Source organism: Streptopelia decaocto (assembly GCF_964273445.1).
Source record: "Streptopelia decaocto genome assembly, chromosome: 22".
Classification (NCBI taxonomy): Eukaryota; Metazoa; Chordata; class Aves; order Columbiformes; family Columbidae; genus Streptopelia; species Streptopelia decaocto.
Genome location: NC_138677.1, coordinates 6,741,069 through 6,768,922, shown reverse-complemented (window position 1 = coordinate 6,768,922; position 27,854 = coordinate 6,741,069). Strand labels below are relative to the sequence as shown.

Genomic DNA, 27,854 nt, shown 5'->3' with positions numbered 1-27,854 from the left:
GCTGAACCGGCTGGTGAGTGTGGAAGGGGGACAGTCCCATGGGGCTGGGACTCGGGTGCCCCCAACCCCGCAGGGCTCAGCGCCCGGACAGGGAAGGGTTGGGGTGCTGCAGCTCAGCAGAGGGGCAGAGGGGCAGTGCTGGCTGTGGTGGCAGAGGGGACAGTGACACGGGAGCAGACGGCGTGAGGCAGGGACAGAACAGCTCTTTAATGCAGGTGGAGAAGGGCGGAGGGACCAGCCCGCCCGCAGGAGCGGGGTCAGGCACCGCGGCCGTGTCCCGCGGGACTCCCGGGATCCCCCGGCTCTCGCTCCACAACAAACACAAGAGAGAAGGCAGGACACACGTGGCCGGGGCAGCGCCTGCCCGCCGGGCGCCCTCGCTGGGCCGCGGTGCAGCCAGACCACGCCGGCAGGAGCCGGCTCCCTGGTGCCACGGTTGTGCCGCAGCTCCCCAGGGTCAGCAGCAGTCGGCTTGGGCTGCAGCAGAGAAGAAATCCTCGGGCAGCTCTCCCAGGAGCCCGTCCAGGTCATCTGCACAGAGACAGTGAAACGCAGGAGTTTTACTTGTTTATAGAAGAGCAATCAGCTCCACATACCAGGGACGCAAAGGGACACGACTCTCTGGTGTGACAGGGAAGGGGATGCGCCGCCCCGCCCCGGGACCCGTTTCCCGCGGGACGCGGCGGGTCCGACTCACCCGTGTCGCAGCCGTCGGCTCCCGCTGCCTCATCTCGCCTGGGCCTGGGGCTCCGCGGGTGCAGGGAGAAGCCCCCAGGAGACTGCTCTGTGCTGCCTGTCCCTGATTGTCCCCAGGCCCCAGGGGCAGGGACACCCCCGGGGAGCGGTGCAGGGTGGTCCTGGAGCGGCCCAGCCTGGGCATGGACCTGCAAAACCCAGCAGAGATGGGTTGGGGGCCCACAGGAGGATTTATTTGTCCCTCCCAAGCCTCCCCATTCCTCCCCAGTTGCTCTTGGGGGTCCCCACAGCCCCAGTCGCCAGCAGTGCCCCTGGGGGGTCCCCGTCCCTCCGGGCCAGCAGCGCCGTGTCCCGCTCACCTCCCGCCGTGCTGGCGGCGGCCGCAGGAAGCCGCTCTCGGGCTCCGGCGGGTAGATCCTGAGCAGGTTGGCGGGGGTGACGTTGAGGTAGTGGTTGCGGTGGGATGGGGAGAAGACTCCAACCTGCGAGGACAGAGCGGGGGGCAGACCCAGGGCCCCTTGCCCCGTTCCTGCGGGGTGCGAGCCCGGCAGCCGCGCCTGCGGCAGAACAGCCCGGGCAGGCCGCCTCTGCCTCCCCTACCTGCTTCAGCAGCAGCACGGAGCCGGGCCTGAGCTCGCCCTGCCTCTCCTCCAGCAGCAGGCGATGCACCGTCCCCGGCATCTCTCCTGCAGGCGAGGACAGCCCCGTGAGCGCAGGAGCCGTGCCCGGGAGCCCCGAGCCGGGCACGGCCACGCTCACCTGTCGGGTCCCTGAACACGGCACCGGCGTCTACATTGGTCCTGGTCAGCGTCTTGATCATCACGGCCATGCTGGGGACCTTGTTCTTCGGGAGCTGCTTCAAGGCCGCCTGCGCACGCAGACCCTCGTCACACCGAGTCCCAGGGAAGCCCCGCAGGGCCGTGGGACACGTGCGGGCAGCCCAGCTCAGCCCCCTCCCCACAAGGGGCAGGGGGAGGGCTGGGAAGCCGAGGCCCCAGTGCTGGTGCCCCCTCACCTTCCGCAGCACCATGACCACGCTGTAGGTCCTGAGGAAGCAGCCGGGGTCCCTCTCGTCCAGCCCCATCTCTGTCTTCATGGCAAGCCAGGGGCCCTTCCCAAAATCCTCTTCTGTGGGCAGTGAGGAGCTGGGCAAGCCCTGCAGTCCCAGAACAACGGCAGCTACCGCCCCAGAGCCGAGCCAGCGCGTCCCACGGCCCTGGCACAGCAACGGGGAGCCCCAGGAACCCCCTCCCTTTCCAGCATCACCCTCCGCAAGCCGCAGCCTGGGGAGCGCGGGGGCTGGTGTCCCGGTGTGCTGCAGAGCAGGAGTCACCTCCGACCGCCGCTTGGCCGCAGCCCCGTGAGCCGGCGTTCGGGGGGCGCAGACAAGGATCTCCTCCGGGAGCTTCCCACCGTGCTGCGGGACAGGCGGAGACGTCGGGGCGCCGGGGAGCTTTTACATCTTCACCAGCTGCTGTCACCCCGTCCCCCTGCACCCACCTGCTGCGGCAGGATCCCCGCGGGCCCCGGGAACCGCCGAGTGTTTCCCTGCGGCGGCAGACGGGGGGCGGCTCCGGGGGCTTTGCTGGCCGCTGCCACCAGCTGCACGAGGTGGTTGGTGACCACGGGTGTCTGCAGGCTGCCCGGGGCGGGTCGGGGCGGCTGCCTCGGCGGGGGCTCCACGCAGCTCATCAAGGCCGGGGGGGTGGCGGGGGGCGGCCCGGGGGTTGGCGGGGGCCGCCGGGGCGGGGGGCAGCTCTGCCGGGGCACCTGCAGCCCCACGGAGGAGCTGCTGGATCCCGGCTGGCACGGAGACACTTGGAGAGGCCCCGGGGCTGGGCCCCTGGCAGCAGGGACGGAGCCCCGGGAGCCGCCCGGCTTTCCCAGGGGCGGGGGGAGCCCGGGGGGGCCAGAACCGGCCGCGCTGGGCCGCAGCACCAGCCTGGAAGTGTGAGCTGCCTGTGGGGTGGGCAGGGGGTCCTGCCCGTGCTCCCCCCGCCCGCAGCCAGGGGACACCAGCTCCTCCGCTACCCGCAGCTTCTTGGGGGCTGCCCGTGCCGGGGGGCTCTCCTGCCCCGCACACGTCTCCGGGGGCTTCTCCCACCGCCCGGGGGGCGGCCGGGCAGCACCGGCCCCCGCTGGCGCCTCGGGCCCCTCCAGCTCCATGCAGGCGGCCAGGAACAGCTCGTTGTCCAGCTCGTCCTGGGGGGCTGCTGCGCCGGCCGGGGGTGCCCGGCAGCCCCCAGGCTGCTCCCCCTGCCTGGCCAGCGGCCGCAGGCCGGGGGTTTTACCAGGGCGGTGGCCGAGCTGGGGTCCCAGCGGGCGGAGGGGCTGCAGGCTGGGGGGCACCGAGCCAGCGCCAGGTGACAAGCGTCCGGGGACCATGAACTGGTTCTCTGCGTCCTCCACGGCAGAGAGGAAATCCTGCGGGAGAGAAGGCGCCGGGCAGCCCCAGACCCCGCGCCCCCCGCCGCTGTCCCCATCCCGCCCCCGGGGCCACCGGCCGGGTGACCGGGCCAGCACGGGACCCTGCCCCAATGGCCCCCACGCATCAGAGCCAGGATAGAGCCCCCCCTTAATGAGTCAACGCAAATTAACGAGTTACCGCCACCCGCACCCCCCGCCCCGCGGGGCAGCTCGTGGTGTCCCCGTGGCTGTCTCCGCCGGCCCTCACCTCGTCCGCCAGGTCCCCGTCGGCCCCAAACAGCTTCTGGAGGTGTCCGGCCTGCGGGAGGACAGCGCTGCGGCCACGGGCTGCCCCTGCCCGCGGTCCCGCTCCGTCCCCTCCGGGATGGGGCATCTCCCCACCCCGTGCAGACCGGAGGAGCCCCCGAGGGCCCCATGGCAGAGGCCCGACCCGCCGCGGGGACCCCAACCCTCTCCCTGGGCCGAGCCCACCCCATGGGGACCCCTCGCGTCTTCCAGAGAGCCCCAAACAGGCCGGGCCCCCCGGTCCCGGTCCCGCTCCCGTTACCATGGCAGCGCCCGGAGCCCGCAGGCGGAAGTGCGCCCGGCCGGGACGCGAACCCGCGGCCCCGTAGGGGCGGGAACGGCTCCCTTAAGGGCCCCGCCCCGCAGCTCGCGCGCAGGGCGAGGCCCCGCCTCTTAAAGGGGCGGTGGCAGCGGCAGCGCCGCCCCCGCGGTCCGTCTGTCCGCCGCGCGGTGTGTGCGGTGTCCCCGCGCCGCCCGGCCGGGCCGCTGCTTCCCGCGGCGCCGGCGGTGACTCACCGGGCCGCGCTGATTCATCCACCCGCCCCCGCGCCCGCCCCGCAGCGCGGCCGCGTCGACCCTGCGGCCCGGCTGCCGCACACACGCGTGTGCAATTGCACGGGCAGGTGCTGCCCGCGCGGCGAGCACGCGCGTGTGTGGCTGCGTGTGTCTTGTGCAGACGCCAGTGCACGGGTGCGGGGCCACGGCAGCCGCCTGCGTGTACTCAGCGTGTGCACCCGCACGCCAGCCCAGCGCGCGTGCACAGCTGTCCATTGTGTGTGCACAAACGTGTGCAGCTGCAGATGAGCCTCTGTGCACAGGGCACACTCTTGTTGTTGCACACACAGGTGCACTCACACGTGACTCCCTGCCAACCTGTTGCACGCACACATTCACACGTGTGCATTCATGCAAGAGCAATCGCACACCAGCTTCTTGTGCACACGCACGTGTGCAGCTGCACACCAGCCTGTGGCGCACGACTGTGCTGCAGCGGGCCACCCGTCACAGACGCTCACACGTGTGCCGTTGCACATTTGCTCACTACACACCCACACTGTGCCGTTGCACACCAGCCCATGGCGCACGCTCACACGTGTGCCGTTGCACATTTGCTCACTACACACTCACACGCATTTGCCATTGCCCTCGCCCCGGCCCCTTTAAGGGCCCCCCCGCCTCGCCCCGCCCCCAAGGAAGGGGGCGGGGCGAGGCTATTTTTAGCGCAGGGGTCCGTCACGTGACGGCGAGTGACGTCACCGAATGTTGTTGTCGGGGCGGGCGGGGCCCCGCTGCAAAGATGGAGGGGCGGCGGGGCGCGCGCGGGGCGACGGGGCCGGGACCGGGGCCCGCGCAGGTACCGGGGCCGGGCGGGGGGCGGCGCGGCGGGGGGCGGCGCGGCGGGGGGGGCGCCGTGCAGCGCGGGGGGGCTGCAGCGCGGGGGTCGCCGTGGAGCGGGGCTCGCGCTGTGCGGTGTCGGGGGGCCCGTGCAAATGGGGGGTCGTGCACACCGAGGGGGGCCCGCGCAAATGGGGGACCCGCGCAAATGGGGGACCCGCGCAAATGGGGGACCCGCGCGATCGGTTTGCGCGGAGCAGCGCGGGGTCCGCGCGCCAGCGCGGCGGCGGCTCCGCAGCGCGGGCCCTTTGCAGGGGGGCCCGTTGCACCGCGCCGGGCTCGGGTCTGCCGGCAGCGCCGCCCCGACCCCGGGGGGTCCGTCCCGCCCCTGCAGAGCTGAGCGTGGCCCCCCCGCGTGGCCCGTCCCGACCCCGTCTCGGGGCGATGCCTCGGGGGGGCTGCAGCACTGGGGGGAGCCCGGTCGGCCCTGAGTGTGTGTCCCCCCCATGCGGCTGGGTCCGACCCTGCTGAACGAGACCCGCGGGGGGGCCACCCCTGTCCCCATGGGGGGTGGTACCGCGGGGGGGCCTCGGGGGCTGCACTTCCCCATCGTTCTCCCTGGGCTCTCCGTTTGTGCCCCCCCCTTTTCCTGCAGAGCCTTGTGTAACGCTGTCCCCCCCCACGTTCCCTCTGTGTTCCCCACGTCCCCTCTGTCCCCCCACCCGCTTTGCAGGGTCCCCCATTCCCCAGGGCCGCGTCCCGCCAGCGGGTGCTCAGGGACCGGGGGGCGCAGGGCTGGATCCGGCCGTCGCCTCCGGGCTCCCCTGGTTTGGTGCTGGGGGCTCTCCCGGGGGTGCTGACAGGGGCGCTTGGTCCCGCAGGGCTCCCGGGTGGCACAGGCACAGCCCCGGCGCTGACAGCCTCTCCGCACGGCCCCCCCCCGCACCACCGTCACCCGCCGGCCGCCATGGACCCCCGGAGTGACACAGGTGAGACCCGGGGACAGCGGGGGCGCTGCACCCAGCCGGGCATCGTCCCCAGCCCCCCTGCGTGGGGGGGGTCCCCACCGTGGCCCTGGAGCCCCCCCCTCACCTCAGCAGCCGTCGGGGGGGTGGGGACTGACGTGCCGTCGCGGTGTCACACCCGGCGCACCGCCGCCACGCGCCCGCTGCACCTCATCTGCGCCCGCGTGGGCGTCACTGTGCGAGACGGTGGATGCCGTGCGGCTGCACAGTGCCTGAGCCGCCCCCGCCCCGGTGGTCCCGGACCCGGCACCTGAAAAACTGAGGCACGGGCCGGTCAGCGCCGTCCACACGGGTCACACGCGGCAGCTGCTTCGGCTCTTTGCGGTGAAATCTGGTGGCGCCGCTTGGCAGCAGGTCCCCGTGGACCCCGGCGTGCCGGGATGTGGGCTCAGCTCGGTGACATCCCGGGGTGGCGCATGGGGACGAGCTGGTGACTGCGAGCTGCCCCGCCGCGTCGGTGCTGCTGGCTCCTCATCAGAGCCGCCCTGTAATTAGCCCGGTGGGAATTCCAGTGACATCTGGACGCGCGTGGCCCCCGACGCTCGGCCGGGGACAAGCGGCTTCTCCGACCCCGGTGTCCGCCTGCAGCTTTCAGGGTGGCGGGGAGGGGAACCGAGGCACAGGGTGATGTCAGAGACCCCATCGGCCTGGGTGGCACTGGAGACGTGCCATCAGTTCAGGACGGGGTTGGGGGTGTCCGCTTTGTGCCCAGTACCCCGGTGCTGCCGCTGCTCGTTACCCACCTGCCGGTATTTTTGGAGCGGCGCCGGCCGTGCCTGGCACGTGGCGCGGTGGCACAGGGACGTGGCCCGGCCGCCTCTGCCCGTCCCCGCAGCGCTTTCCTTGGGGTCCCCTCCCAGCTGCAGCTCCGGCCGGGCCTGGGGGGCTGCGGCGGCTGTGATGAGTTGGGCCGGGTCCAGCTGAGCTCCCTGGGGCTACGTGCATCACAGGGACATGTCCCAGGGCACTCCTGAGCCCCAGGGCTCCCTGTCACCTGCCGGGTGCTCAGTGTCCCCCGGGGCGCTCCCTGCACCTCACCCCGTGCTCACCCCAAAGCTGAGCTGCCTTTGGGGGGTTCTGCAGGAGCCGAGCGTCCCCCCGTGTCACAGGTGGCGGGGTCATCCCTGGGTGCAGGTGCCCCCCTCTCCTCCATCCGCGCTGTTCCCCCCGTTCCCTGAGCGCGTCCCCCCCAGTGCCACCACCCGAGGGGCTGCGGGGGTCGGGCGGCCCGAGGGCTGGTTCCCGTGGCCTCGTGCCCGCCGGCGGCACCAGGAATAGCCGGTGACGTCAGGGCCTGCAGCACCCCGGAGGGGCAGGGGCCGGGGGGGCGGCCAGAAATATCCCAGCTATTAAAAGTCCCGGCTTGGGATTAACTTGCGGGTAAATAAACGTGGCTGCTGCTGGCGGGGGGGTTACGCACGGCTGGGGGGGATGTCACCGCCTCAGCCCATTGTCACCCCCTGGGCGCAGCCCCACGGAGCCGCTTCGGGTCACTGACCCGGTGGGAAATGCGCTGAGTCGGCGTCTGCGCCCCCCAGCCAGACGGGGACCCCAACCCCCGGGGGCTCCTGTCGGGGGCCTGCGGTGGGGGGGCCGCTCGCCGCGCTCTCCGGGACGGGGGCCGATCTCCCTCTGGCGATCCAGGTTTTGTTCCCGGCAGCGCTGATACGGATTAACGGCCCAGCAGTCAGGGGAGGGGGGCAGGTGGGTCTGGGGGCTTCTCGGGGGATCAGGGGATCCCAGCGCTGTGCAGCCCCCCCGGGCAGGAGCAGCCCCTCTTCCTCAGTCCTGGGGGGCAGTTTGGGGGTGCAGCCAGGGTGGCCCCACGTGTCCCCAGAGGGGATGGGGCACAGGGCACGCCCCGTCCCGCGGGAGCCATCGTGGCCCCCCCGCACGCTGCCCTATTTATAGGCGGCTCCTCCCGTGCGCGGCGATTTCCAGGCGCCAGAGACCAGAGCCCGCGGGGGGGCCAGATCTGTGACCTGCACTCCGGGGCTGCCGGGGGGGGGCGGGTTTTGGGGGGCTGAAGCCGGATCTGGCACGGGGGGGCTGGGGGTGCGTGTGCACGAGTGTGCACGGGGCGGAGCTGCTGTCCCCCCGCAGTGCACCCCCATGGGGACGGTGCAGCCCGCGCAGAGGGGCCTGTTGCGCTGGCCGGGGGGCCCTTCGTTTGGGGGGGGGCCTGCGGGCACCAAGGGGTTAAGCAGCCCCATCCCATGGGGTGGTGGCCCCCCCGGCAAGGGTGGTGGCCCCGGCCCCTCGCCAGCCCAAAGCCACTTCTGAGCCCCTAAGTGCAGGTTTGACTCCTGCCCCGGCCCCTCCCGTGGCTATTTTTAGCTCCCCCCCGGGGGCCGCCCCTTCTGGCTGGTGCTGGGTGCTGCCACCCCCCATTGCACCCCAGCACCCCCTCTGGGTGGCTTTGTGGCCCCCCCGAAGTGGGGACTGTCAGGCTCTGCAGAGCTGTGGGCACCCCCGCGCGCCCCCCAAACCTGCCCCCCGGGTGCGTGGCGACCCAAGGCTGAGCCCCCGGGGGGCAGTGGGAGGGGGCGAGGGGCGCGCTGCTCGGCGCGGGGACCCTGGGGCGCAGGGGCGTGCTGGGGGGGGGCCGGTCCCGCGCGCTGCGGTGACGGTGACGTCCGCGGATCGTCCCGGGCGCGCGTCAGTGCCCGACGTGCGGCCGCGGGCGGGGGGGCGCACGTTAGCGTGCAGCGCGCGCCCCCGCCCCCGCCTTCCTGTTTGCGTGGGGCCGGGGTCCCCGCGCCGGACCGCTGGGCGGGGGGGGCGCGGGGGCCTGGGCTCCCTCCCCGTGCCCTTCGCTGCTGGGGGGGTGGGTTGTGCCCCCCCGCCCCGGTTTTCTGTGGGTTTCTGGTGGGTGCTGGGGGGGTTCTGCCCGTCCCGGGCTTGGAGCCGTAGGAGGGTGTGTTAGCGGGGGAGGGCTCGATCCTGCCTCCCGACTGCCCTCTTGTTGCGTGTTGCAGATGCGGGGGCTCAGCTTGGGATGACTCCCTCATTTCTGGAGCGGGGGAGGGAAACGGAAGCGCGGGGCGGATCCAGGGCGCTCGGAGCTGGTGGGGGACCCGGGGTCCTGGTGGGGGGGCTGGGCCCTGACACCCCCGCTGCCCCCAAACTGCCCCGTCCCTGGCAATTCCCGTCCCCTGCGCCTGCCCCTCCGCCCCCGTCCCTGGGACCCCCGCCCCCAGCCTGCCGGTGCCCGCAGGGCCGGAGGGGCCGGCGGAGCCCCCCGGGGAGCGGCGGGGCCCGGGGCTGGACGCGGCGGCGCGGGAGCGGCAGCTGCAGCGGGAGCTCCTGGCGCTCAAGCAGCAGCAGCAGCTCCAGAAGCAGCTGCTCTTCGCCGAGTTCCAGAAGCAGCACGAGCACCTCACCCGCCAGCACGAGGTCCAGCTCCAGAAGCACCTCAAGGTGCGTGTGGGGCGATGGAGCCTGGGGGGGTCACCTGATGGGGGGGATGGAGCCATCTGGGGGAGATGGGGGCTGATGGAGGCATGTGGCATCACCCTCTTGGGGTGCTGGGGACATTGGGGAGATATTTGGGATGATGGAGCTGTAGGGTGTCACCTGTCTGGGTGATGGAACCATGGGGCATCCTGTCTTGGGGTGATGGAGCTGTGGGGTGTGACCTGTTGGGGTGATGGGGACTTTGGGGAGGAGACCGGGGGTCAAGGGGGCATCTCCTGTCCACAGCGATGGGGCCACCAGGGAGGGACGGGGCGCTGGAGTCGTGGGGTGTCAGTTGTCGGGGTGATGGAGCCTTTGGGGGTGCCGGGGCCGCGAGGGGGCGTGCTGCCGCGTACATGGGGGCGCGGGCGCGCGGGTCCTGCAGCAGCAGCAGGAGGCGCTGGCCGCGCGCCGGCAGCAGGAGCTGGAGCAGCAGCGGCAGCGGGAGCGGCAGGAGCTGGAGCAGCAGCAGCGCCTGGAGCAGCTGCACGCGCTGCGCAGCAAGGACAGGAGCCGCGAGAGTGAGCGGGGCCGGGGGCCGCGGGGGGCCGGGGGCTGCAGGAGGCTCCCGGGGGCTGGGGGAGCGCGTGCCGTCCCCCCATCCCAGCCGTGCCCCCCAGGTGCCATTGCCAGCACCGAGGTGAAGCTGAAGCTGCAGGAGTTTCTGCTCAGCAAGACGAAGGAGCTGGGCACCGGCGCGCCCAACCATTCCCTCCCCCAGCACCCCAAATGTTGGTAGGTCACCCCAGGACCCAGACACCCCCCCAGGCTGGGGCGGGGGGACCTGGCGTCCCAGTCTCTTCCACCTTCGCCCCCCAGGGCTCACCACACCTCGTTGGACCAGAGTTCCCCGCCCCAGACTGGCAGCCCCGGGACTCCCCCCTCCTACAAACTCCCCCTCCTCGGCACCTACGACGGCCGGGACGATTTCCCGCTGCGCAAAACTGGTGGGTGCGGGGGCTCCGGCGGGGGCTCCAGTGGGGGCTCCGGAGCCGTCCGAGGCTGACGCCGCTGCCCCCGCAGCCTCCGAGCCCAACCTGAAGGTGCGGTCGCGGTTGAAACAGAAGGTGGCGGAGCGCAGGAGCAGCCCGCTGCTGCGCCGGAAGGACGGCACCGTCATCAGCACCTTCAAGAAGCGCGCGATTGAGATCACGGGTGAGCTGGGCGCCGGGTCTGCCTCAGTTTCCCTGAGTCGCCGGGGGGCTCTTTGCAGCGATGGGGGCTCTGGCCGGGACCCCGCGGCCTTGCCCTGCTGGCTGCCAGGGTGTGCACAGGCTTGTGCAACACGTGTGCATGTGTGTGCTTGTGTAAGGTGTGTGCACACCTGTGCTTGAGCACATACATGCTTGTGCAACACCTGCGCGAGCGGTGCTGTAACATGCGCACACGCACTCGTGCACGCACATGCTTGTGTGTTCACACAGTTCTGAACGCGCACGCACACTCGGGCGCACGCCGCCCTCCCTCCCGCGGCCACGCGCCCCGGCAGGGCGACCGAGGCAGGGCTGGCGCGGTGCGCCCTGACGCGGGGCCCCCGCAGTGTCCTCGCTCTGCAGCAGCGCCCCCGGCTCCGGGCCCAGCTCCCCCAACAGCTCCCACGGCGCCATCGCCGAGAACGGCCTCACCGGCTCCGTCCCCAACATCCCCGCCGAGGTACGGGCTGCCGGGCGCGCGGGGCGTGTGCCGTGTGTGCTCGGCGTGCACGTGTGTGCGCAAGTGTGTGCTGTGTGTGCGTGTGTGCAAGCGTGTACTGTGTGTGCAAGTGTGTGTGCTGTGTGTGCAAGTGTGTGTGCCATGTGTGCTCGGTGTGCACATGTGTGCAAGCGTGTGCTGTGTGTGCAAGTGTGTGCTGTGTGTGCGAGTGTGTGCTGTGTGTGCACGTGTGTGCTTTGAGTGTGCACGGGGTACACGTACGTCCATGTGTGTGCAGCCGGGTGCGTGCTCAGACGTGTGCACCACGGCACGCTCGGAGGGCACACACATGCTCAGACGTGTGCAGCCAGCGGGTCCGTGTCCGGGCACACACGTGTGCTCAGGTGCACGCAGCCAATGGCTGCTCCCAGGGCTGCAGGTCGTGTGTGTGTCCGTGGCGTGTCGTGGCACACGCGTGTGCCTGTCCATGGCGTGTCATGGCACATGTGTGTGCTTGTCCGTGGCGTGTCGTGGCACACGCGTGTGCCTGTCCATGGCGTGTCATGGCACATGTGTGTGCTTGCCCGTGGCGTGTCATGGCACACGCGTGTGCCTGTCCATGGCGTGTCATGGCACATGTGTGTGCTTGCCCGTGGCGTGTCGTGGCACACGTGCTCACGGTGTGTCTGTGCCGCGTCCCCGCCGCAGCAGCTCCTGCCGCAGCCCCTGGCGCTGGACGGCTCCGGCCAGCTCAGCCTCTACACGTCCCCGTCGCTGCCCAACATCTCGCTGGGGCTCCAGGCCACCGTCACCGTCACCAACTCCCACCTCAGTGTGAGTGGGGCCGGCGCAGGGACCCTGCGCGCCGTGGGGCGGCACCCAGACCTGAAGCCCCATAGGGGTTGTGTGGGACCCCCTGGGGGTGGCACAAGGACCCGATGTCCTGTAGGAGTGGCCTGGGGGCCCGGTGCCCCTAGTGGGGGTCACCCAGCAGCACGAGGGCTGACGGCGGGTGGGGGATCCCTCCCCCTCTGCCCCCGTGTGGCAGTGGGGACGCGGTGCCAGCCCCTGTCCCCGCAGGCGTCCCCCGCGCTGTCCCCGCAGGCGGAGGCCGAGCGCCCGGCGGTGGCCGCTCTGCGCCCCGGGGCCACCCTCACCGGCAAGTTCCTGAGCACGTCGTCCATCCCGGGCTGCCTGCTGGGGGTGGCGCTGGACGGGGACCCCCCCGCCGGCCCCGCGTCCCTGCTGCAGCACGTCCTGCTGCTGGAGCAAGCGCGCCAGCAGAGCACCCTCATCGCCGGTGAGAGCCCGCGCTGCTTCCCGCGCGCCGCCGCGGTTTCCCCGCGCTGCCTCAGTTTCCCCCGCACCCCCGCGGTTTCCCCACGCCACCGTGGTTTTCCCGCACCGCCTCAGTTTCCCCCGCACCGCTTCGGTTTCCCCCGCACCACCGCGATTTCCCCGCGCTGCCGCGGTTTCCCGCTGGCGGCCCCGGCGCCGGGCGGGCCGGGCGGCGCCTGACGTGGCTCCCGCAGTGCCGCTGCACGGGCAGTCGCCGCTGGTGACCGGCGAGCGCGCGGGGAGCGTGCGGACGGTGACGAAGCTGCCGCGGCACCGGCCCCTGAGCCGCACGCAGTCGTCTCCGCTGCCGCAGAGCCCCCAGGCGCTGCCCCCCGGCGCCCTCCAGCACCACTTCCTCGACAAGCAGCAGGTGTCGCTGGGCAAGGTGGGGAGGGGTTGCCGTGGGGCTGGAGCGGGGCGGTGGGGGGAGCGTGGGGTGGGTGTGGGGGAGTCCTGGGCAGCTGGGGGGCGTGGGGGGGGCGTGGGGGGGGCCCGGGGCAGGGGGTGGTGCAGGGTGGCTGTGGGGCCGGGGGCACCGGGTCGCTGTGGGGCTGGCAGGGGTGCTGGGGGGCTCAGTTTGGCCCCTGCACCCACTGCCCCCCCAGCTGCTCCCCAAGGCGGGGGAGCTGGCGCGGCAGCCCCCCACCCACCCCGAGGAGACGGAGGAGGAGCTGACGGAGCAGCAGTCTCCCCCCCCGGGTGACGGGGTCCCCCCACTCGCCCCCCCGGACACCGGGGACCCCCCGGAGCGCCCGCAGGACCCCGAGGGCTGTGGGGAGCCCCTCGAGCCGGGTGACAGCGGGGACGAGGCCCCTGACGTGACCGAGCTGGGTGTCACCTACAAGCAGGTGAGACTTTGGGGGCCCATGGACCAGGGTGGGGAGGCCCAAATGTCACCAGCCCCCCGGAGTGCCCCCCAAACTCTGCCGATCCCCTGGTCCCCCGCTCCCCAGCCCCCGCGCCCCCCGCTGCCTGTGCCCGTTCCCCCGCGCTGCCGCAGCGATGACTTGGAGGGCCCGGTGACTCATCGCCCCCCGGCCTCCAGCTCTGCCGCCCCCGCAGCCCCCCCGGCCCCGGCCGTGACTCATTCCCCCCCCCCCCCCCCGGCCCCTGGCCGCCCCCTCCCCTCCCCGGCCGGGCCGGGCTGACGGGCCGGGCCCCCCAGGTGTTCCCCGAGGCGCCGCTGCAGCTGCTCCCCGGCCCCCCCCTGGGCGTCCTGGCGCTGCCGCACCCGGCGCTCGCCCGCACCCAGTCGTCCCCGGCCGGCGCCGCCGTGAAGCCGCCCGCGCCCGACGGGCCCCCCCAGCACCTCTTCACCACAGGTACAGGGGGGGACGGCGGGCGGCCTGGGGGCGGGGGCTGCTGTCCCTGGGGGTGTCACGTCCCTTGTGCCCGGGGGCGTCCCTGTCCCTGGGGTTTCCAGTCCCTTGGGGTGCCAGGGGTCCCCGTGTTCCAAAGGGTTTCCCATCCTGGGGTGCCCAGAGCTGCCCGTGTGCCACACTGTCACTTGGGGTGCCCCGTGTCCCGTGGGACCCCTGCCCGTGGGCTCCCCCGTGGGGCCGGGGCCGTGCTGAGGCTGCCGCGCAGGCGTGGTGTACGACACGTTCATGCTGAAGCACCAGTGCACCTGCGGCAACACCAACATCCACCCCGAGCACGCCGGCCGCATCCAGAGCATCTGGTCGCGCCTTCAGGAGACCGGGCTCCTCGGCAAGTGCGAGGTGAGACCCCCCAGGGCCCCCTGCCGCCCCCGGGTCCCCTCACCTGGGGCTCATCCCGCGTCCCCCTCCCAGCGCGTCCGGGGCAGGAAAGCGACGCTGGAGGAGATCCAGACGGTGCACTCGGAGCATCACGCGCTGCTCTACGGCACCAGCCCCCTCAACCGCCAGAAGCTCGACAGCAAGAAGCTCCTGGGTAGGTGCTGACTGGGGGCGGGAGTGCCCGGACGCCTGGGTCCCCTTTTGGATTTGGGTGGACACTGTCCCCACTGCCACCCCCCTTGTGACGGCACCGTCTGCCCCGCAGGTCCCATGGGCCAGAAGACGTACGCCGTGCTGCCGTGCGGGGGCATCGGGGTGAGTGTGCGGTGGCGGGGGCCCCGGGCTGGCCCGGCCCCGCTGACGCGTCCGTGTCGCCCGCGCAGGTGGACAGCGACACGGTGTGGAACGAGATGCACTCGTCCAGCGCGGTGCGCACGGCCGTGGGCTGCCTGCTGGAGCTCGCCTTCAAGGTGGCTGCCGGGGACATCAAGGTGAGGGGAGGGCTGGCACGTCACAGGCGTCCTCGTGCCCCCCCGGCCCCCACACGCTCGGGGTGTGCAGGTGTCACACGTGCCCCTCTCTGTCCCCGCAGAACGGCTTTGCCGTCATCCGCCCCCCGGGGCACCACGCGGAGGAGTCCACGGCCATGTGAGTGTGGGACCCCTGCCAGCGCCGGGGGGGCGCTGGGGACACCCCGGTGCTCACCCACGCTCGCCGTCCCCAGGGGCTTTTGCTTTTTCAACTCGGTGGCCATCTCGGCCAAACTGCTCCAGCAGAAGCTCAGCGTGGGCCGGATCCTCATCGTGGACTGGGTAAGGGCCCCCCGGGGAGGGGGACGGGGCCCCCCAGGTGACAGGGAGCCTGCAGGACGGGTGGGGGGTCCGTGACGCTGCTGGCACCGGCAGGACATCCACCACGGGAACGGGACCCAACAAGCCTTCTACAGCGACCCCGACGTTCTCTACGTCTCCCTGCACCGCTACGACGACGGCAACTTCTTCCCGGGCAGCGGGGCGCCCGAGGAGGTACGGGGGGCTGCGGGGGGGACCCGTGTCCCCCGGTGTCCCCCACCCTGGCGGCAGCACTGGGGTCACTCGTGGCTGTGCCCAGGTGGGCAGCGGGATGGGAGTGGGCTACAATGTCAACATCGCCTGGACCGGCGGCGTGGACCCCCCCATCGGGGATGTGGAGTATCTGACCGCCTTCAGGTGGGCGTCCTGGGGGCTGTGCCGTGGGGGGGTCTCCTGTGCCCCAGGGGGTGTCTCTGTGTCCCGGGGATGTCCCGGTGCCCCGGGGATGTCCCGGTGCCCTGGGGGTCCCTGTGCCCTGGGGTTCCCTGTGCCCCGGGGGTGTCCCTGTGCCCCGGGGATGTCCTGGTGCCCTGGGGGTCCCTGTGCCCTGGGGTTCCCTGTGTCCCGGGGGTGTCCCTGTACCCCAGGGGGTTCCCTGTGTCCCGGGGATGTCCCTGTGCCCCGGGGATGTCCTGGTGCCCTGGGGGTCCCTGTGCCCTGGGGTTCCCTGTGTCCCGGGGATGTCCTGGTGCCCTGGGGGTCCCTGTGCCCTGGGGTTCCCTGTGTCCCGGGGGTGTCCCTGTACCCCAGGGGGTTCCCTGTGTCCCGGGGGTGTCTCTGTGTCCTGGGGATGTCCCTGTGCCCTGGGGGTCCCTGTGCCCTGGGGGTCCCTGTGGCCTGACCCGCCCTCCAGGACCGTGGTGATGCCCATCGCAACCGAGTTCTCCCCGGACGTGGTGCTGGTCTCGGCCGGATTCGACGCTGTTGAGGGTCACTTGTCACCGCTCGGCGGCTACTCTGTCACCGCCAAATGTGAGGGGGGTCCGGGGGTGGCCCCCGGGTGCAGGGGCCCCGCTCGAGCTGCTTGTCACCCCGCTGGTGTCCCCGCAGGCTTTGGCCACCTGACGAAGCAGCTGATGACGCTGGCCGGGGGCCGCGTGGTGCTGGCGCTGGAGGGCGGGCACGACCTGACGGCCATCTGCGACGCCTCGGAGGCCTGCGTGTCCGCGCTGCTGGGCCTGGAGGTGCGGCCACCGGACCCCCCCGCGGACCCGTCCCCGCCAGCCGCCGTCCCCCGGGGCGCAGGGCGCATCGGGGCTCGCGCGGTGCTGCGCCCCGGTTTCCCCGGGGTCGATCAAGGGGCGCTGGTCCCGTCCCTGCTCTCGAGGGGGGCTTGGGGGGCTGGTGGCGGGTTTGGGTGCTGATGGTTCCCCCCAGCTGGAGCCCCTGGACCCGTCCCTCCTGCAGCAGAAGCCCAACGCCAACGCAGTGGCCACCCTGGAGAAGGTCATCGAGATCCAGAGTGAGACCCTGCGGCCGGCGGGGGGACGGGCTCCGGGGGCCCCTGGGCTGTCCCCGCCACGGGCAACACGGGAGGGGCCCCGGCGCTGGTTCTGTCCTGGGGGCCACAGAGGGGTCCCCGGCACTGTCCTCGCCATTGGGGTGGCCGTCAGGTCTGTCCCTGCCACAGGAGGCCCTGAGGACCATCCTTGCCCTGGGGGGACCTGGAGGGGACGTGCCTGTCCCGGGGTGTCCCCGCGCTGTCCCTGTCCTTGGGGGGGACCCGTGGGGCTCCCCACGTGTGTCCTGGCCGTGGGGGTCCCCCGGGCTGTCCCAGCTGTGAGTGACAAGGGGGGTCTCTGGGGGGTCCCCAGGCCGGCACTGGGCCTCGCTGCGGGGCCGCGCGGGCGCCGTGGGCCGCTCGCTGCGGGAGGCGCAGGCGGGGGAGACGGCGGAGGCCGAGACCGTGACGGCCATGGCGCTGCTGTCGGTGGGCGCCGAGCGGGGGCGCTGCGGCCCCCGGCCCAGGTACGGCCACGGGGCACCCGGGGGGCGCGTCACCCCGGGCGGGGGTGTCCCCCCGAGGATGACGGGGACCTGGCGGTGTCGGGGGGGTGTCCCCCCGAGGATGATGGGGACCTCGCGGTGTCGGGGGGGTGGCTCCGGGGGTGACAGAACCGGGGGTGTCGGGGCGGGGGGCAGTGGGCGGAGCTCCTCAGTTCCCCGCTGTGTCCAGGCCGGTGGAGGAGCCCGTGGAGCCCATGGAGCCCGTGGAGCCCGTGGAGCCCGTGGAGCCCGTGGAGGCCATGGAGGCCGAGCCCGCGCCATGAGGCCGGTCCCGGAGAAGGGAAGAACACCTGGCAGAGGAAAAACACACAAAAATCACTAAAACAAACAGAAAAACTACAAAAAAACTACAAAAAAAGAAAAAAAAGACAAAAATCTGAAGTGGAAGAAACTGGGAGGAAAAAAAAAAAAGAGGAAAATATTTTCTTTTTGTATTAAAAAGAGAAGAAAAACACACAAAAAAAGGCCCGTCCTGTCCGGCTCACGCGGTGTTTGCGGTTGTGTCTGTGTGCAGCAGCGGTTCACCGGCCCCCGTCCGTCCGTCCGTCCGTCTGTCCTGTCGCTGCCCGGCCCCCAGCGGCTCCTCTTGGTTTTAGGGGGTTTTCCTTGTTTTCTCCCCGTTTCCCGGTTTTCCCGCCGCCCTGGTGTCCGTCCCGGGGGCGACGGGGACATTTGTGCCTTTGATTCGGTTGTTTTTTTTAATGCCTTAATTTCCCTGTGAGCTTTTGGGTTTCCCAGTTGTCTCCCCCCCTCGGTGTCCCCGGTCGGGGTGACAGGGAGGACGAGCCCCGGCGCTGTCTGTGTCACCGCGGTCGGGGGTGGCGGGTCCTGGCGCCTCCGTTGGGACAAAACTTTGTTCTTAAAGGAGAAAAAAAGGAAAAAGCCCAAAGAGCAGCGGAAGGAAGACCCTTCTGGTCACCGCGGCGGCCGAGGACTTGGAGCCGCCCGAGCTCTGAGGAGGGACCAGGACAGCCCCCAGGTAGCGCGTTTTCCTACAGATGGATTATTTAATTGTATTTTTGTAACGGGGGGGGAGCAGGGGCGGCGCTTCATGGTTTCAGTTATTCTGGGGTCCCGGGGCGGGATGGGGCGAGGGGGTGTCCCTTGTCCCTGGGGGGAGGAGGAAGGAGGGGACACCGGCCCAGCTGTCCCCAGGGGCGTCTGTTGGTGGCACCAGCAGCTCGGGACCCTCTCTGTCCCCACTCTGTTTTGGGGGGATCGCGGCTCCTCCCAGGAGGGGGACGAGGGGGGTGACACCTCGTGTAGAACCGACCCCTCCCGGGGCCAGGGCCGCCCCCCCGCAGCGAGGGTCCCGCTCCAGGCCGGTGTCCCCGTGTCCCCCGTGTCCCCCCTCGGTCTCCGCCCGCTCGCGCTCTGGCCAGGTTTTCAGTTCAGTATTTTGTAAGATGTCACCGATGTTCGTCCTTGTACAAATAAAACTGTTTCTGGCAATACCCAGCGGCACACGCAGCGTGGGGGGGCGGGGGGGCCACCGGTGCCTTTGTGTCCCCTTTGTGTCCCCTTTCCCATCCCCAGGGCTTCGTGGTTGCCCTACGTGCCTCAGTTTCCCCCCCAGCCGGCGGGACACGGGGCTGGCCCAGCACGGCCGGGGGGCTGCCACCCCCCACCCCCACCACCTCTGGGGAGGCTCCAGCCCCCCCATCGCCCCCAGCTCTGCATGGGGGGTCCCTGGCCCATGTCCCCCAGCGCAGGACCAGAGCAGCAGGTTGGTCACATTGGTGCCTTTATTTGGTGAGAAACGGGGCGGCCCCTCCGACCACCGCAGTGGGGGGGGTCCTGGCGTGAGGGGGTCCCGGCCCCTTCCCCCTCCCTGCGCCAGGGGAAAACTGAACTGGGGGGCTGGGGCGGCTGGGGTGGAGCGGAAGGTGTTGCTGCTTGCCCGTGACCCCCGGCTGGGCCTGTCCCCACGTGTGTCCCCAGACCTGCTGAGCACGGGGACACCCCAGCCCTGCCCCATGCCAGGGGGGGTCTCATGGCCCCAGGGGGAGCAGCAGGAGTCAAACAACCGGCCGGGGGACCCGTAGGGACGTGGGCGCCCCAGCCATGGGCAGAGCCAGGACGGGGGCTGGGAGGACCCCGAGGGTGGGGAGCCTATGGTGGGGACCCCTACTCGGCGTGGGGGGCGCCCCACAGGCCCCTGGGGAGGCAGAGGATGAGCCGGGGCAGCAGCGATGTCACCAGCCAGGGCGCAGCCGCGTACCTGAGGATGCTGGCGCCGTACCAGAGCGTGGCGTCCTCCGGCTGCGGCAGCCGGTGCAGCCCCTGCACGGCCCCCAGCGCCAGCGCAGCCCCCGCCAGCCGCTGCCGGGGGGCCAGGGGCTGCCCCCGGTGCAGGGGCAGCGCGGCCGCCAGCGCCAGCCCCAGGCTGCTGCCCGCGTCGCGGCACACGGAGGCGAAGGGCCGGCTGTCGCGGCGCAGCCAGGCAGGGCTGGCGCACCATTTGGTGGCCAGAGCGATGGACCTGCGGGCGGGGGGACGGCGGTGAGCCCCCCGCGCTGTGGCAGACCGCAGCCCCCCGCCCCGGCACCGACTCACCAGTCGACGTCCACGCCGGCAGCCAGCAGCGCGCGGTGCAGCGCCAGCGTGCCCAGCAGCAGCGCCAGCGCCACGGCCACGAAGAACCAGGCGGGGCGGGACGTGGGGGTCCGGCCCTGCAGCCCCCAGCCCAGGGCAGCCCCTGCACGGGGAGGACGGGGGTGCCAGGGTGGGTGGGGGCTCCAGGGAGGGGAAGGCACCCAAAAGGCCCCGCGCAGGGGCCCGAGCGCCACCCCCCCCCGCTCACCTGCCAGGATGCCGCCGAGCACCTGGTGCGGGAAGTGGGCGAGGACGAAGACGCGCGAGAGCCCGAGGACGATGAGGAGCAGCACGTAGGCGACGAAGGGGCTCAGGCGCAGTGCCAGGCTGGGGGCAGAGCAGAGGTGGAGAGAGTGGAAACCTGCGGCGGGGAGGGCTCGGGGGTCGCTGCGGCAGCCGGAGCTGCAGCGCTGAGCCCTGCGGGAGCTGCCCCGTGCAGGGGGTTGTGCGCCCACCCGCTGCCGCTGCTCCCAAGGGCTGGGGCCATGTCCCCGTCCCTGGACTCACCTCCGGGAGCGCCGGGATGCCAGTGACGTCAGCAAGGTGACAAGTGGCCAGAGCGCGGCCCCCATGATCATGCAGTGGCCAGACGGGCTCCCTGCGGGGGGGCGCGGGACATGGGGCGGGGAGCGGGCACCTGCAGCCCCTCCCGGCGGGTCCCAGCGCCAGAGGGGACACGGGGAAAAGCTTTTTGCCGTTACTCACCTGGTCCCGTCTCGCAGGACACGGGGAACTGGCGCAGCGGGACCGTCTCGGCAAGTCCCGACTCATGGACCCACCAGAACGGGCGCTCCCCAAACAGGCACCTGGTGGGGCAGAAACTGCCGGTCAGCGGCCGCGGGCCGAGCTGGCAGTGGGGGCAGGATCCCCCCGCTCCCGTGGCTCTTTGCTGGCGTGGCCATCGGGCCGGTGCGCTCCTGCCGCTCGGGCACCGGCGGAACCCGCGCCCCGGGCAGCGCAGGCGCCGCAGCCGCCCCGTCACCCCGCGGCCGCGCTCCTGCCGTGCTGAAGGTGCTGCCGCTCGGCCCCGCGGCGTCACCGGCGGGACGGGACCGCGGGGCTCCCGCTGCCCCTCACCATTTGAGGACCACGTTGAGCCACTCGGAGACCAGCCCGATCCACAGCACCGACAGCCCCGCCGCGCGGTCCAGGAAATGGGCGGCGGGGAAGCAGACGGTGAAGACGCTTTTGGGGTTGGCCAGGGAGGTCACGGCGATCCAGAGCGGCTCCAGGCAGGGCGGCCCGGCCTGCAGCGCCCGCGCCCAGCGCACGCCGGCCACGTGCAGCGCGTCCATGGCGGCTGGCGCGGCTGGCACCCGTGGGTGTCGCCCGTGGGTGTCACGCCGTGGGTGTCGCCCGTGGGTGTCGCCCGTGGGTGTCGCCCGTGGGTGTCACGCCGTGGGTGTCGCCCGTGGGTGTCGCCCGTGGGTGTCGCCCGTGGGTGGCTCCGCGCAGCGTCACCTGAGGGACACGCCGCCGTGTGACGCGGGCGCCGCCCCAGGAGCCGCTCGACGCCTCAAGTTTCCCGCGCAGGCCTCTGGCCCCCGCGGCCGCCCGCGGCTCCGCAGCTCCGGCGGGAGCGCCCCGCGCAGGCCCTGCCCCGCGGCCCCTGCGCCCGCCCCGCGCGGGTGTCCCCGCGGCCTCCCCGGAGCCGCCCGGGCGCCGCGCAGGCCGGGCCGGGGCCTCCGCCGCAGGCCCGTCCCCGCGCTCACCGGCCTCTTCCGCCTACAGCCCCCAGCGGCCCCCGCGGCAGCGACGGGGCGGCGCGAGGGCCAACGGGCGGGGGCGGCGCGAGCGCGGCCAAGGTCACCCCGCCCCTCGTCGCGCGCGGTGACGCCGCGGCCCCGCCCCGCCGCGCCCGGGCCCGCGGAGCCGCTGCGGCGCGGAGAAGATGGCGGCGCCGGGCGAGTACTTCAGCGTGGGCAGCCAGGTGTCCTGCCGCACCTGCCAGGAGCAGCGCCTGCAGGGCGAGGTCGTCGCCTTCGACTACCCCAGCAAGATGCTGGCGCTCAGTATCCGCCGCAGCGCCGCGCCGGGCCCGCCGCGCCTGGGCCGGCCCGCCCGGGCCTGTGCGCCCGCCCGCGGGGAGCGGGGGCCGCGGGGGGCGGGAGGGGGAGCCCGGGGGCGCGGGGGGCCGGGAGCGGCCGGGGGGGGCGGGGAGCCGCTGGCGGCGCTCTCGGGGGGCAGCCCTGTGGGGGGGCTGGGGGAGCGGGGAGCCCCGTACTGGCCTTACTGGGGGGAGCCAGGGGCCGCGAACTGGGGCCCCTGGGGGAAACGGGGGTGCCCTGTCCGGAGGCTCCGGAGGCGGCCAGGAGCCCCGTGCTGGGGGTGCGGGGGAGCGGGCTGCCTTGCAGGGGGGGTTGGGAGCCATGGGCCCTGTGCTGCGGTTTCGGGGGGTGCGGGGTGATGTACGGGGAGGTTTGGGGAGGGAGGGAGGAGCCCCGTCCTGGGTCACTGGGGGCAGCGAGGAGCCCTGTGCCGGGATCCTGCCGTGGGAGCAGCGTGACTCACAGGGGCTTTGTGGGGGCAGGGAGCCCTGGCCTGGGGTTGCTGGGGGGGAGCTGGGGGGGCGTGCGGGGAGGTGGTTTGTGGGAGGCTGGGGCTCCGGCTGGCTCCTGGGCAGCTCTGCGTTAGGGCCGTAGACGTCCCGTCTGGATTTGTTTCCCTTAGCGCTCCTTCCTCCAGAATGCCCCTCTTCCAGCGGAAAGCCTAACCACGCAGACATCCTGCTCGTAAACCTACAGTACGTGTCAGAAGTGGAGATAATCAATGACCGCACGGAAACACCTCCTCCTTTAGCTTCCCTCAACGTTAGCAAGGTGAGAGCCCGTCCCGTGGGGCGGGGGGTTCACGGGGGAGCAGCTTTGGAGCTTCGCCACGCCCGCGTCCGTCGTGCCGCGCCCGAGCTGCCCCCGGAGCCGGGTCAGGAACGCGCCCGAGCTGCCCCCGGAGCCGGGTCAGGAACGCGCCCGAGCTGCCCCCGGAGCCGGGTCAGGAACGCGCCCGAGCGCGGGGGCTGCGCCCGCGGGGCTGCCCGCGGGGTCCCGCTCTGGTGGGTGCCCCTCCCGCAGCCCCACGTCCCCGCGGGTGCTGGTTGTTGCTGGGGACGCAGCGGCGGGGGTGACAGGAGCAGTGACGCGCACAGCTGGATTTTGAGGATCTGCCGTTCGTATGTCCCTGGGGGGTTGGTTCTGGCCGCCAGAGGGGAGGTGTCACAAAACAGGGAGGTGAACCCCAGCCCCCCATGCTGGCGCGAAGCGGCTGATGCTGTGGGGTGTGACGGTGGCTTTTCAGTTGCTACACCGTGACAGGAGGGTGACCCACGTCCCCCCTCCCTGCACACAGAGAACTGGGGTCTGGTGCTGCCACAGTGTGGGTGACCTGGCACTGGATGTACTGGAAAAGGAGCTGGGGGGGTGAGCGCTGGCTGCGCTGGTGCCCGGGGGGCGAGTGGAGTCCTGGGGGGGGCCTGGCCCTGCTGATCGCCATGGGGGGACAGCGCTGGGACCAGGGGGCAGCAGGGCCCGGTGGTGGGGACAGCATGGTGGGAGGTGGGAATCGCTCCTCATTATCGGGATTTAATTGACGATGGGGACTGCGAGCAGCAGAGCTTGTGGGGGGACGGTGCCCCTGAGCTGCCGTCGACGCTGCGGTGACGCTCCGGCCCCGTGTCCCCGCAGCTCGCCAACAAAGCGCGGACGGAGAAGGAGGAGAAGCTGAGCCAGGCGTACGCCATCAGCGCGGGGGTGTCGCTGGAGGGGCAGCAGCTCTTCCAGACCATACACAAGACGTGAGTCCCCTCGCGGTGCCGCGGGAGGGGGCTGCTCGCGTCCTGGGGGGCTCACATCGCGTCGCCCCGTCCCTCCGGTTTGCCGCCAAACGCTGCCAGCGTGTCCCGGGCACGCTGGCCGGAGCCGCGCGGTCACGCGGCGCGGTCCCTTGTGTCCCCCGCAGCATCAAGGACTGTAAGTGGCAGGAGAAGAACATCGTGGTGATGGAGGAGGTCGTCATCGCGCCCCCGTACCAGGTGGAGAACTGCAAGGGCAAGGAGGGCAGCGCGCTGAGCCACGTGCGGAAAATCGTGAGTAGGGGCGGGGGCGGCGCCGGGGACACCGGGACGGGGTCCACCCGGGACCCCGCGCTGAGCCCCGCGCCCCCGCAGGTGGAGAAGCACTTTCGGGACGCGGAGAGCCAGAAGGTGCTGCAGCGGGCGCAGGCACAGCCCACACAGAAGGACACGTCCCTCTCGTCCTGAGCCCCTGGGCTCCCGCTTCTTTGTCCCGGCTCTGAGCTCGTTAACGGGGGCCTGGCCGATTCCAGACCTTAGACTTTAAAACGAACGAGAAAAGAGAATAATTTAAAGCTCACACATTACTTGACTAACAGACTTTCTTTCTCCGCCATGTTTTCTCTCCCACCAGCCAGTAAGACTCGGGGCGTTTCATTTTTTGACCTTTTCCTCCCGCCCCCCTGCTGCCAGACCCCTTTGCTTTTCTAAAGGGGGTTTGTCACCCTGTCCCGTGGGAGAGTCCCCCACGAGTCCCCCTCCCAGACCCCCACCATACCTGCACCGAGCTGACCGCGGTGGCCGCCCGGGGCCCGCACCAGCGCGGTCTCGTTTTAATTTTGTTTGCACAGGGCAAGGCTTGAATTAGTCTTATTTTTCTTATCTTTAAATATATATATGAATATATATTAAAATGTTCTTTAAATATTTTCTGCTTCTGGCAGTTCTTCAACCAGGATCGTGGCAAAAAACCCTGTGACCCCCCGTCCTCTGCCACCCCCGCAGCCCCGGGAGCCCGGGGGGCTCAGGTGTGGGCGGGGCCGAGGCCCCTGTGCCCCGCCCAGTGCCACACCCGCCTGGCATGGGGCTTTTCTCCCCTTTCTTTTTTGTTTTTAATTGCCCTTTTTTGCCTTTTTTTTTTTTAAATATATTTTTCTTTTCTTTTTTGCCATGATCCTCTCCCCTCCCCTTTGTTTTGTTTTTTTAATAAATGGATCAGAATCAAACAATTCAAGCCCTGCCTTAGAGGAGTTAAAAATTAAAAAAAAAAAAAAAAAGAGAAAAAAAAAAAAAGGAAATTTTTTAGTATTGTTTAGCAGAAACAATAAAACCCGAAATTTTTTTAACCATCACCCGTGTCTGGCGCTCTGGGGCGGGGCCTCGGCGGGGCGGGGCGGGGCCGGGGCGGGGCGGGGCCTGCCACCGAGTGCCGCTTAGGGGGCGGGGTGTCCGCAGGGGGCGGGGGTTTCGCCTGGGGGCGGAGCCTCGAGACGTGGGCGGAGGCGCTTCCGGCGCGGGGCGGGACTTCCGGCGGGGTGATGGCGGCGGGCCGGGGCTGGCGGCGGCGGGCGCTGCGGCTGCTGACGGCGGGCGGCGCCGTCCTGCTCACGCGCTTCCCGTTCTGGCACTGCTTCAGCGGGCTGCTGCTCTGCGCCGAGCGCGCCGACGGCCGCCGGTGCGGGCCGGGCCCGGCGGGCGGGGCTGGCCGGGCGGGGGGGCTGCGGGTCCTGGGTGACCGCGGCGCGGGGCGGGTGTGGGGCGGGCGTCCTGGGGTCCGCGTGGAGCGGGAGGGCCGGGGGAGCGAGTGCGGAGCTGGGGGGTCGCGAAGGGCGGGGCCGGGGTGGGGCCGGGGGGTCGCGAAGGGCTGTGCCGGGGGGGGGGCTGGGGGGTCGCGAAGGGCGGGGCCGGGGGGGGGCCGGGGGTCACGAAGGGCTGTGCCGGGGGGGGCCGGGGGGTCGCGAAGGGCCGTGCCGGGGGGGGGCCGGGGGGTCACGAAGGGCCGTGCCGGGGGGGGGCCGGGGGGTCACGAAGGGCTGTGCCGGGGCGGGGCTGGGGGGTCACGAAGGGCCGTGCCGGGGGGGGGCCGGGGGGTCGCGAAGGGCCGTGCCGGGGGGGGGCCGGGGGGTCACGAAGGGCTGTGCCGGGGGGGCGCTGGGGGGTCACGAAGGGCCGTGCCGGGGGGGGGCTGGGGGGCTCGGGGTGGGCAGGGCGGGGGCGGCTGTGGGGAGCTGCAGGCAGGGGCTGGAGCTGCCGCCCCCCCAGGAAGCCGGACATCCCCGTCCCCTACCTGTACGTGGACATGGGGGTGGCCGTGCTCTGCGCCAGCTTCATGTCCTTCGGGGTGAAGCGCCGCTGGTTCGCCCTGGGGGCCGCGCTGCAGCTCGCGGTTGCCACCTACGCCGCCCACGTCGGCGGCCACGTCCACTACGGCGACTGGCTGAAGGTGAGACCCCCCCGGCTCCCCTGACACCCGCCGCGGGGGCCCGGGGTGACGCTGGCCCCGGCAGGTGCGGATGTACTCGCGGACCATCGCCATCATCGGCGGGTTCCTCATCCTGGCCAGCGGCGCGGGCGAGCTGTACCGGCAGAAACCGCGCAGCCGCTCCCTGCAGTCCACGGGACAGGTCTTCCTCGGCATCTACCTCATCTGCCAGGTACGGGGACACGGACACCGCGGGGGGACCGGGACGCTGGGGGGACTGGGACACCGTGGGGGGACCGGGACACCGTGGCTGGGCCCGGCGGGGTCGGTGCCGGGAGCGGCGGGGGCGCCCGCGCCGCAGCGCCGTGTCCCGCAGGCGTACTCGCTGCAGCACAGCCGGGAGGACCGCCGGGCCTACCTGGACCACCTGCTGGGCGGGGAGCTGGCGCTGCAGCTGCTGTTCGTGCTGTACGCGCTGCTGGCGCTCGCCTTCCTGTCGGGCTGCTACGTGCGCGCGGCCGCGCAGGTGCTGGCGGTGCTGCTGCCGCCCGCCATCCTGCTCATCGACGGCAACCTGGGCTACTGGCACACCGGCCGCGTCGAGTTCTGGAACCAGATGAAGCTCATCGGCCAGAGCGTCGGCATCTTCGGCGCCGTGGTCATCCTGGCCACCGACGGCTGACGGGCGGCTGCCTGGGACTGGGGCGCGGGGGGGCGTTTTTTAAAGAATTGCCGCTATTTATTTTTTTTTAATTTGTAAATATTTGATAATTGTACCGGAGGATGAGGCGGGCGCTGCCCTGGGTGTGGGGGGGGCTGGGGGGCTCCTGACTGTGGGGTGGTGGCCACTGTGTGGCTGGGCCCCCCCGCCAGGGGTGTCCCCCGCGCTGTGTTTTTACTGATGAAATGAGAATCTTTTACGTCACCGCTGGGCTGTCGCGGCTGTTGTGCACGGGGGGGTTGGAGCCGGGGGGTCCATTCCGGGGGGCCTGGGCGGGCATGGATGGTGCTCAGTGTTCCCCTCCCCTCGGTGGGGAAACTGAGGCACAGGGGAGGGGGGCCTCGGTGGGGCTTTGCAGCCGGTCCCTGGGGTCATCTGCTGCCTGTCCCCTGCCTGTCCCCTGCCTGTGCGCTGTCCCCTGCCTGTGCGCTGTCCCCTGTCTCCTCCCTGTGCGCTGTCCCCTGCCTGTGCGCTGTCCCCTGCCTGCCCCCTGCCTGTGCGCTGCCCCCTGCCTGTGCGCTGTCCCCTGCCTGTGCGCTGTCCCCTGCCTGCCCCCTGCCTGTGCGCTGTCCCCTGTCTCCTCCCTGTGCGCTGTCTCCTCCCTGTGCGCTGTCCCCTGCCTGTCCCCTGCCTGTGCGCTGCCTGTGCGCTGTCCCCGTCCCCCCTCCCTCTCCGGCTGGGCAGCTGTGTCCCCCCCGGCGGTGGAAAAGCAAACAGGGCAGGAAGTTCCTTCCTGCGGGAGGGTCGCACGGCCCCTAAAGTGCCTCCGGCGGAACCGGGGGCCATAAAGCGCGGGGGAGCGGGGGGGCCCTGTTTGCTCTCCTGGCTCCTTCCGTGTGCCCGGGGGGGCACAGCCGGGGGTGGCACTTCAGGTGGTGACAGAACCATCCTGTGACCTTTGGAAAATGGCTGTTTACTGTCCCTGGGGGCAATGGTGCAGAAGATGCTCAGCTCCCTGTGCCCCCCCGGGGCTGCTTTGTGGCGGGGGGGGGGCCTGGACCCTGATCCTTCCCCTCCCGGCTTGGGGACATCTGTGATGATGTGGTGACATTGCCGCTGTCTTGGGTTTGGTCCCCGTCTGTAGGTGGCACCTCAGGGTTGGTGTCCCCTGTGCCCCCCGGGCCCCATCGGGGGCTCCTCTGTGGGGGGTTCACCCCACCAACGGGTGCTGGATCCCAGGGACGCGTGGAGGGGACGGGGGGGCCGCGGCGCCATCGCTCCAATTAGCGCGGCCATTGACGAGTTGTGGGACGTGACAGGAGCCGGGAGGTGACCCGGGCTCGGCGCTCGTGTCCCCGCACACCGCGGTGACACCGCGGCCACGCCGCGGGGATGAGTTCCCCTGGGGCTGGGGGCGGGCGCGGGTTGGGACCCCCGCGGTGGCGCCGCCGCGCACCGGGACCCCCTGCTGCTCGCCGGGGTGACAGCCGGGGCAGGAGCGGGGACACCCCGCAGGGTCCCCTGAGCCGTGTCCCTTCTGTCCCCTCTGTCCCTCTGGCTGGATACGTGGCGGGTTC

The 27,854-nt window shown here is 71.6% G+C and overlaps 5 protein-coding genes across 14 annotated transcripts; 3 read left to right on the top strand and 2 right to left on the bottom strand.

Moving 5' to 3' along the window:
• Positions 1-323: 323 nt before the first annotated feature.
• HROB (homologous recombination factor with OB-fold) lies at positions 324-3,933 on the bottom strand. 5 transcript variants are annotated; one of them, XM_082071092.1, is made up of 9 exons: positions 3,371-3,649; positions 2,197-3,120; positions 2,030-2,113; positions 1,712-1,852; positions 1,456-1,564; positions 1,297-1,382; positions 1,056-1,178; positions 698-884; positions 324-531 (listed from the first exon to the last, which is right to left on the bottom strand). In XM_082071092.1, exons 1-9 carry the CDS (start codon positions 3,494-3,496, stop codon positions 458-460), a joined length of 1,854 nt encoding a protein of 617 aa, XP_081927218.1. In that variant the 5' UTR covers positions 3,497-3,649; the 3' UTR covers positions 324-457. The 5 variants fall into 5 exon arrangements, with proteins under 5 accessions (XP_081927218.1, XP_081927215.1, XP_081927216.1 ...); XM_082071089.1 differs by having other exon boundaries at positions 1,712-2,113; positions 3,371-3,651; XM_082071090.1 differs by adding an exon at positions 3,671-3,933 and having other exon boundaries at positions 392-531; positions 1,056-1,382; positions 1,712-2,113; positions 3,371-3,421.
• A 706-nt stretch (positions 3,934-4,639) lies between these two features.
• Positions 4,640-18,266, top strand: HDAC5 (histone deacetylase 5). 5 transcript variants are annotated; one of them, XM_082071083.1, is made up of 26 exons: positions 4,640-4,762; positions 5,625-5,732; positions 8,986-9,188; positions 9,613-9,745; positions 9,845-9,959; positions 10,044-10,171; positions 10,248-10,379; positions 10,765-10,877; positions 11,565-11,690; positions 11,937-12,156; positions 12,389-12,579; positions 12,800-13,042; positions 13,360-13,516; positions 13,782-13,915; positions 13,988-14,108; positions 14,220-14,269; positions 14,338-14,445; positions 14,547-14,602; positions 14,679-14,766; positions 14,860-14,979; positions 15,065-15,162; positions 15,659-15,777; positions 15,856-15,989; positions 16,183-16,267; positions 16,620-16,773; positions 16,982-18,266. In XM_082071083.1, exons 1-26 carry the CDS (start codon positions 4,669-4,671, stop codon positions 17,073-17,075), a joined length of 3,324 nt encoding a protein of 1,107 aa, XP_081927209.1. In that variant the 5' UTR covers positions 4,640-4,668; the 3' UTR covers positions 17,076-18,266. The 5 variants fall into 5 exon arrangements, with proteins under 5 accessions (XP_081927209.1, XP_081927210.1, XP_081927212.1 ...); XM_082071084.1 differs by having other exon boundaries at positions 9,610-9,745; positions 11,568-11,690; XM_082071086.1 differs by having other exon boundaries at positions 9,610-9,745; positions 11,961-12,156.
• Positions 18,267-18,539: 273 nt separating this feature from the next.
• On the bottom strand, positions 18,540-21,191 carry G6PC3 (glucose-6-phosphatase catalytic subunit 3). 2 transcript variants are annotated; one of them, XM_082071037.1, is made up of 7 exons: positions 21,120-21,191; positions 20,485-20,868; positions 20,113-20,213; positions 19,915-20,005; positions 19,616-19,734; positions 19,369-19,510; positions 18,540-19,294 (listed from the first exon to the last, which is right to left on the bottom strand). In XM_082071037.1, the coding sequence occupies exons 2-7, from the start codon at positions 20,700-20,702 to the stop codon at positions 18,940-18,942; spliced, it is 1,026 nt and encodes a 341-aa protein (XP_081927163.1). In that variant the 5' UTR covers positions 20,703-20,868; positions 21,120-21,191; the 3' UTR covers positions 18,540-18,939. The 2 variants fall into 2 exon arrangements, with proteins under 2 accessions (XP_081927163.1, XP_081927162.1); XM_082071036.1 differs by lacking the exon at positions 21,120-21,191 and having other exon boundaries at positions 20,485-21,026.
• Positions 21,192-21,234: 43 nt separating this feature from the next.
• On the top strand, positions 21,235-24,546 carry LSM12 (LSM12 homolog). The gene is made up of 5 exons (XM_082071039.1): positions 21,235-21,419; positions 22,093-22,226; positions 23,088-23,197; positions 23,362-23,488; positions 23,570-24,546. Exons 1-5 carry the CDS (start codon positions 21,299-21,301, stop codon positions 23,660-23,662), a joined length of 585 nt encoding a protein of 194 aa, XP_081927165.1. The 5' UTR covers positions 21,235-21,298; the 3' UTR covers positions 23,663-24,546.
• Positions 24,547-24,717: 171 nt separating this feature from the next.
• TMEM101 (transmembrane protein 101) lies at positions 24,718-26,541 on the top strand. The gene is made up of 4 exons (XM_082070923.1): positions 24,718-24,869; positions 25,457-25,637; positions 25,702-25,848; positions 25,993-26,541. The coding sequence occupies exons 1-4, from the start codon at positions 24,733-24,735 to the stop codon at positions 26,296-26,298; spliced, it is 771 nt and encodes a 256-aa protein (XP_081927049.1). The 5' UTR covers positions 24,718-24,732; the 3' UTR covers positions 26,299-26,541.
• Positions 26,542-27,854: the final 1,313 nt, after the last annotated feature.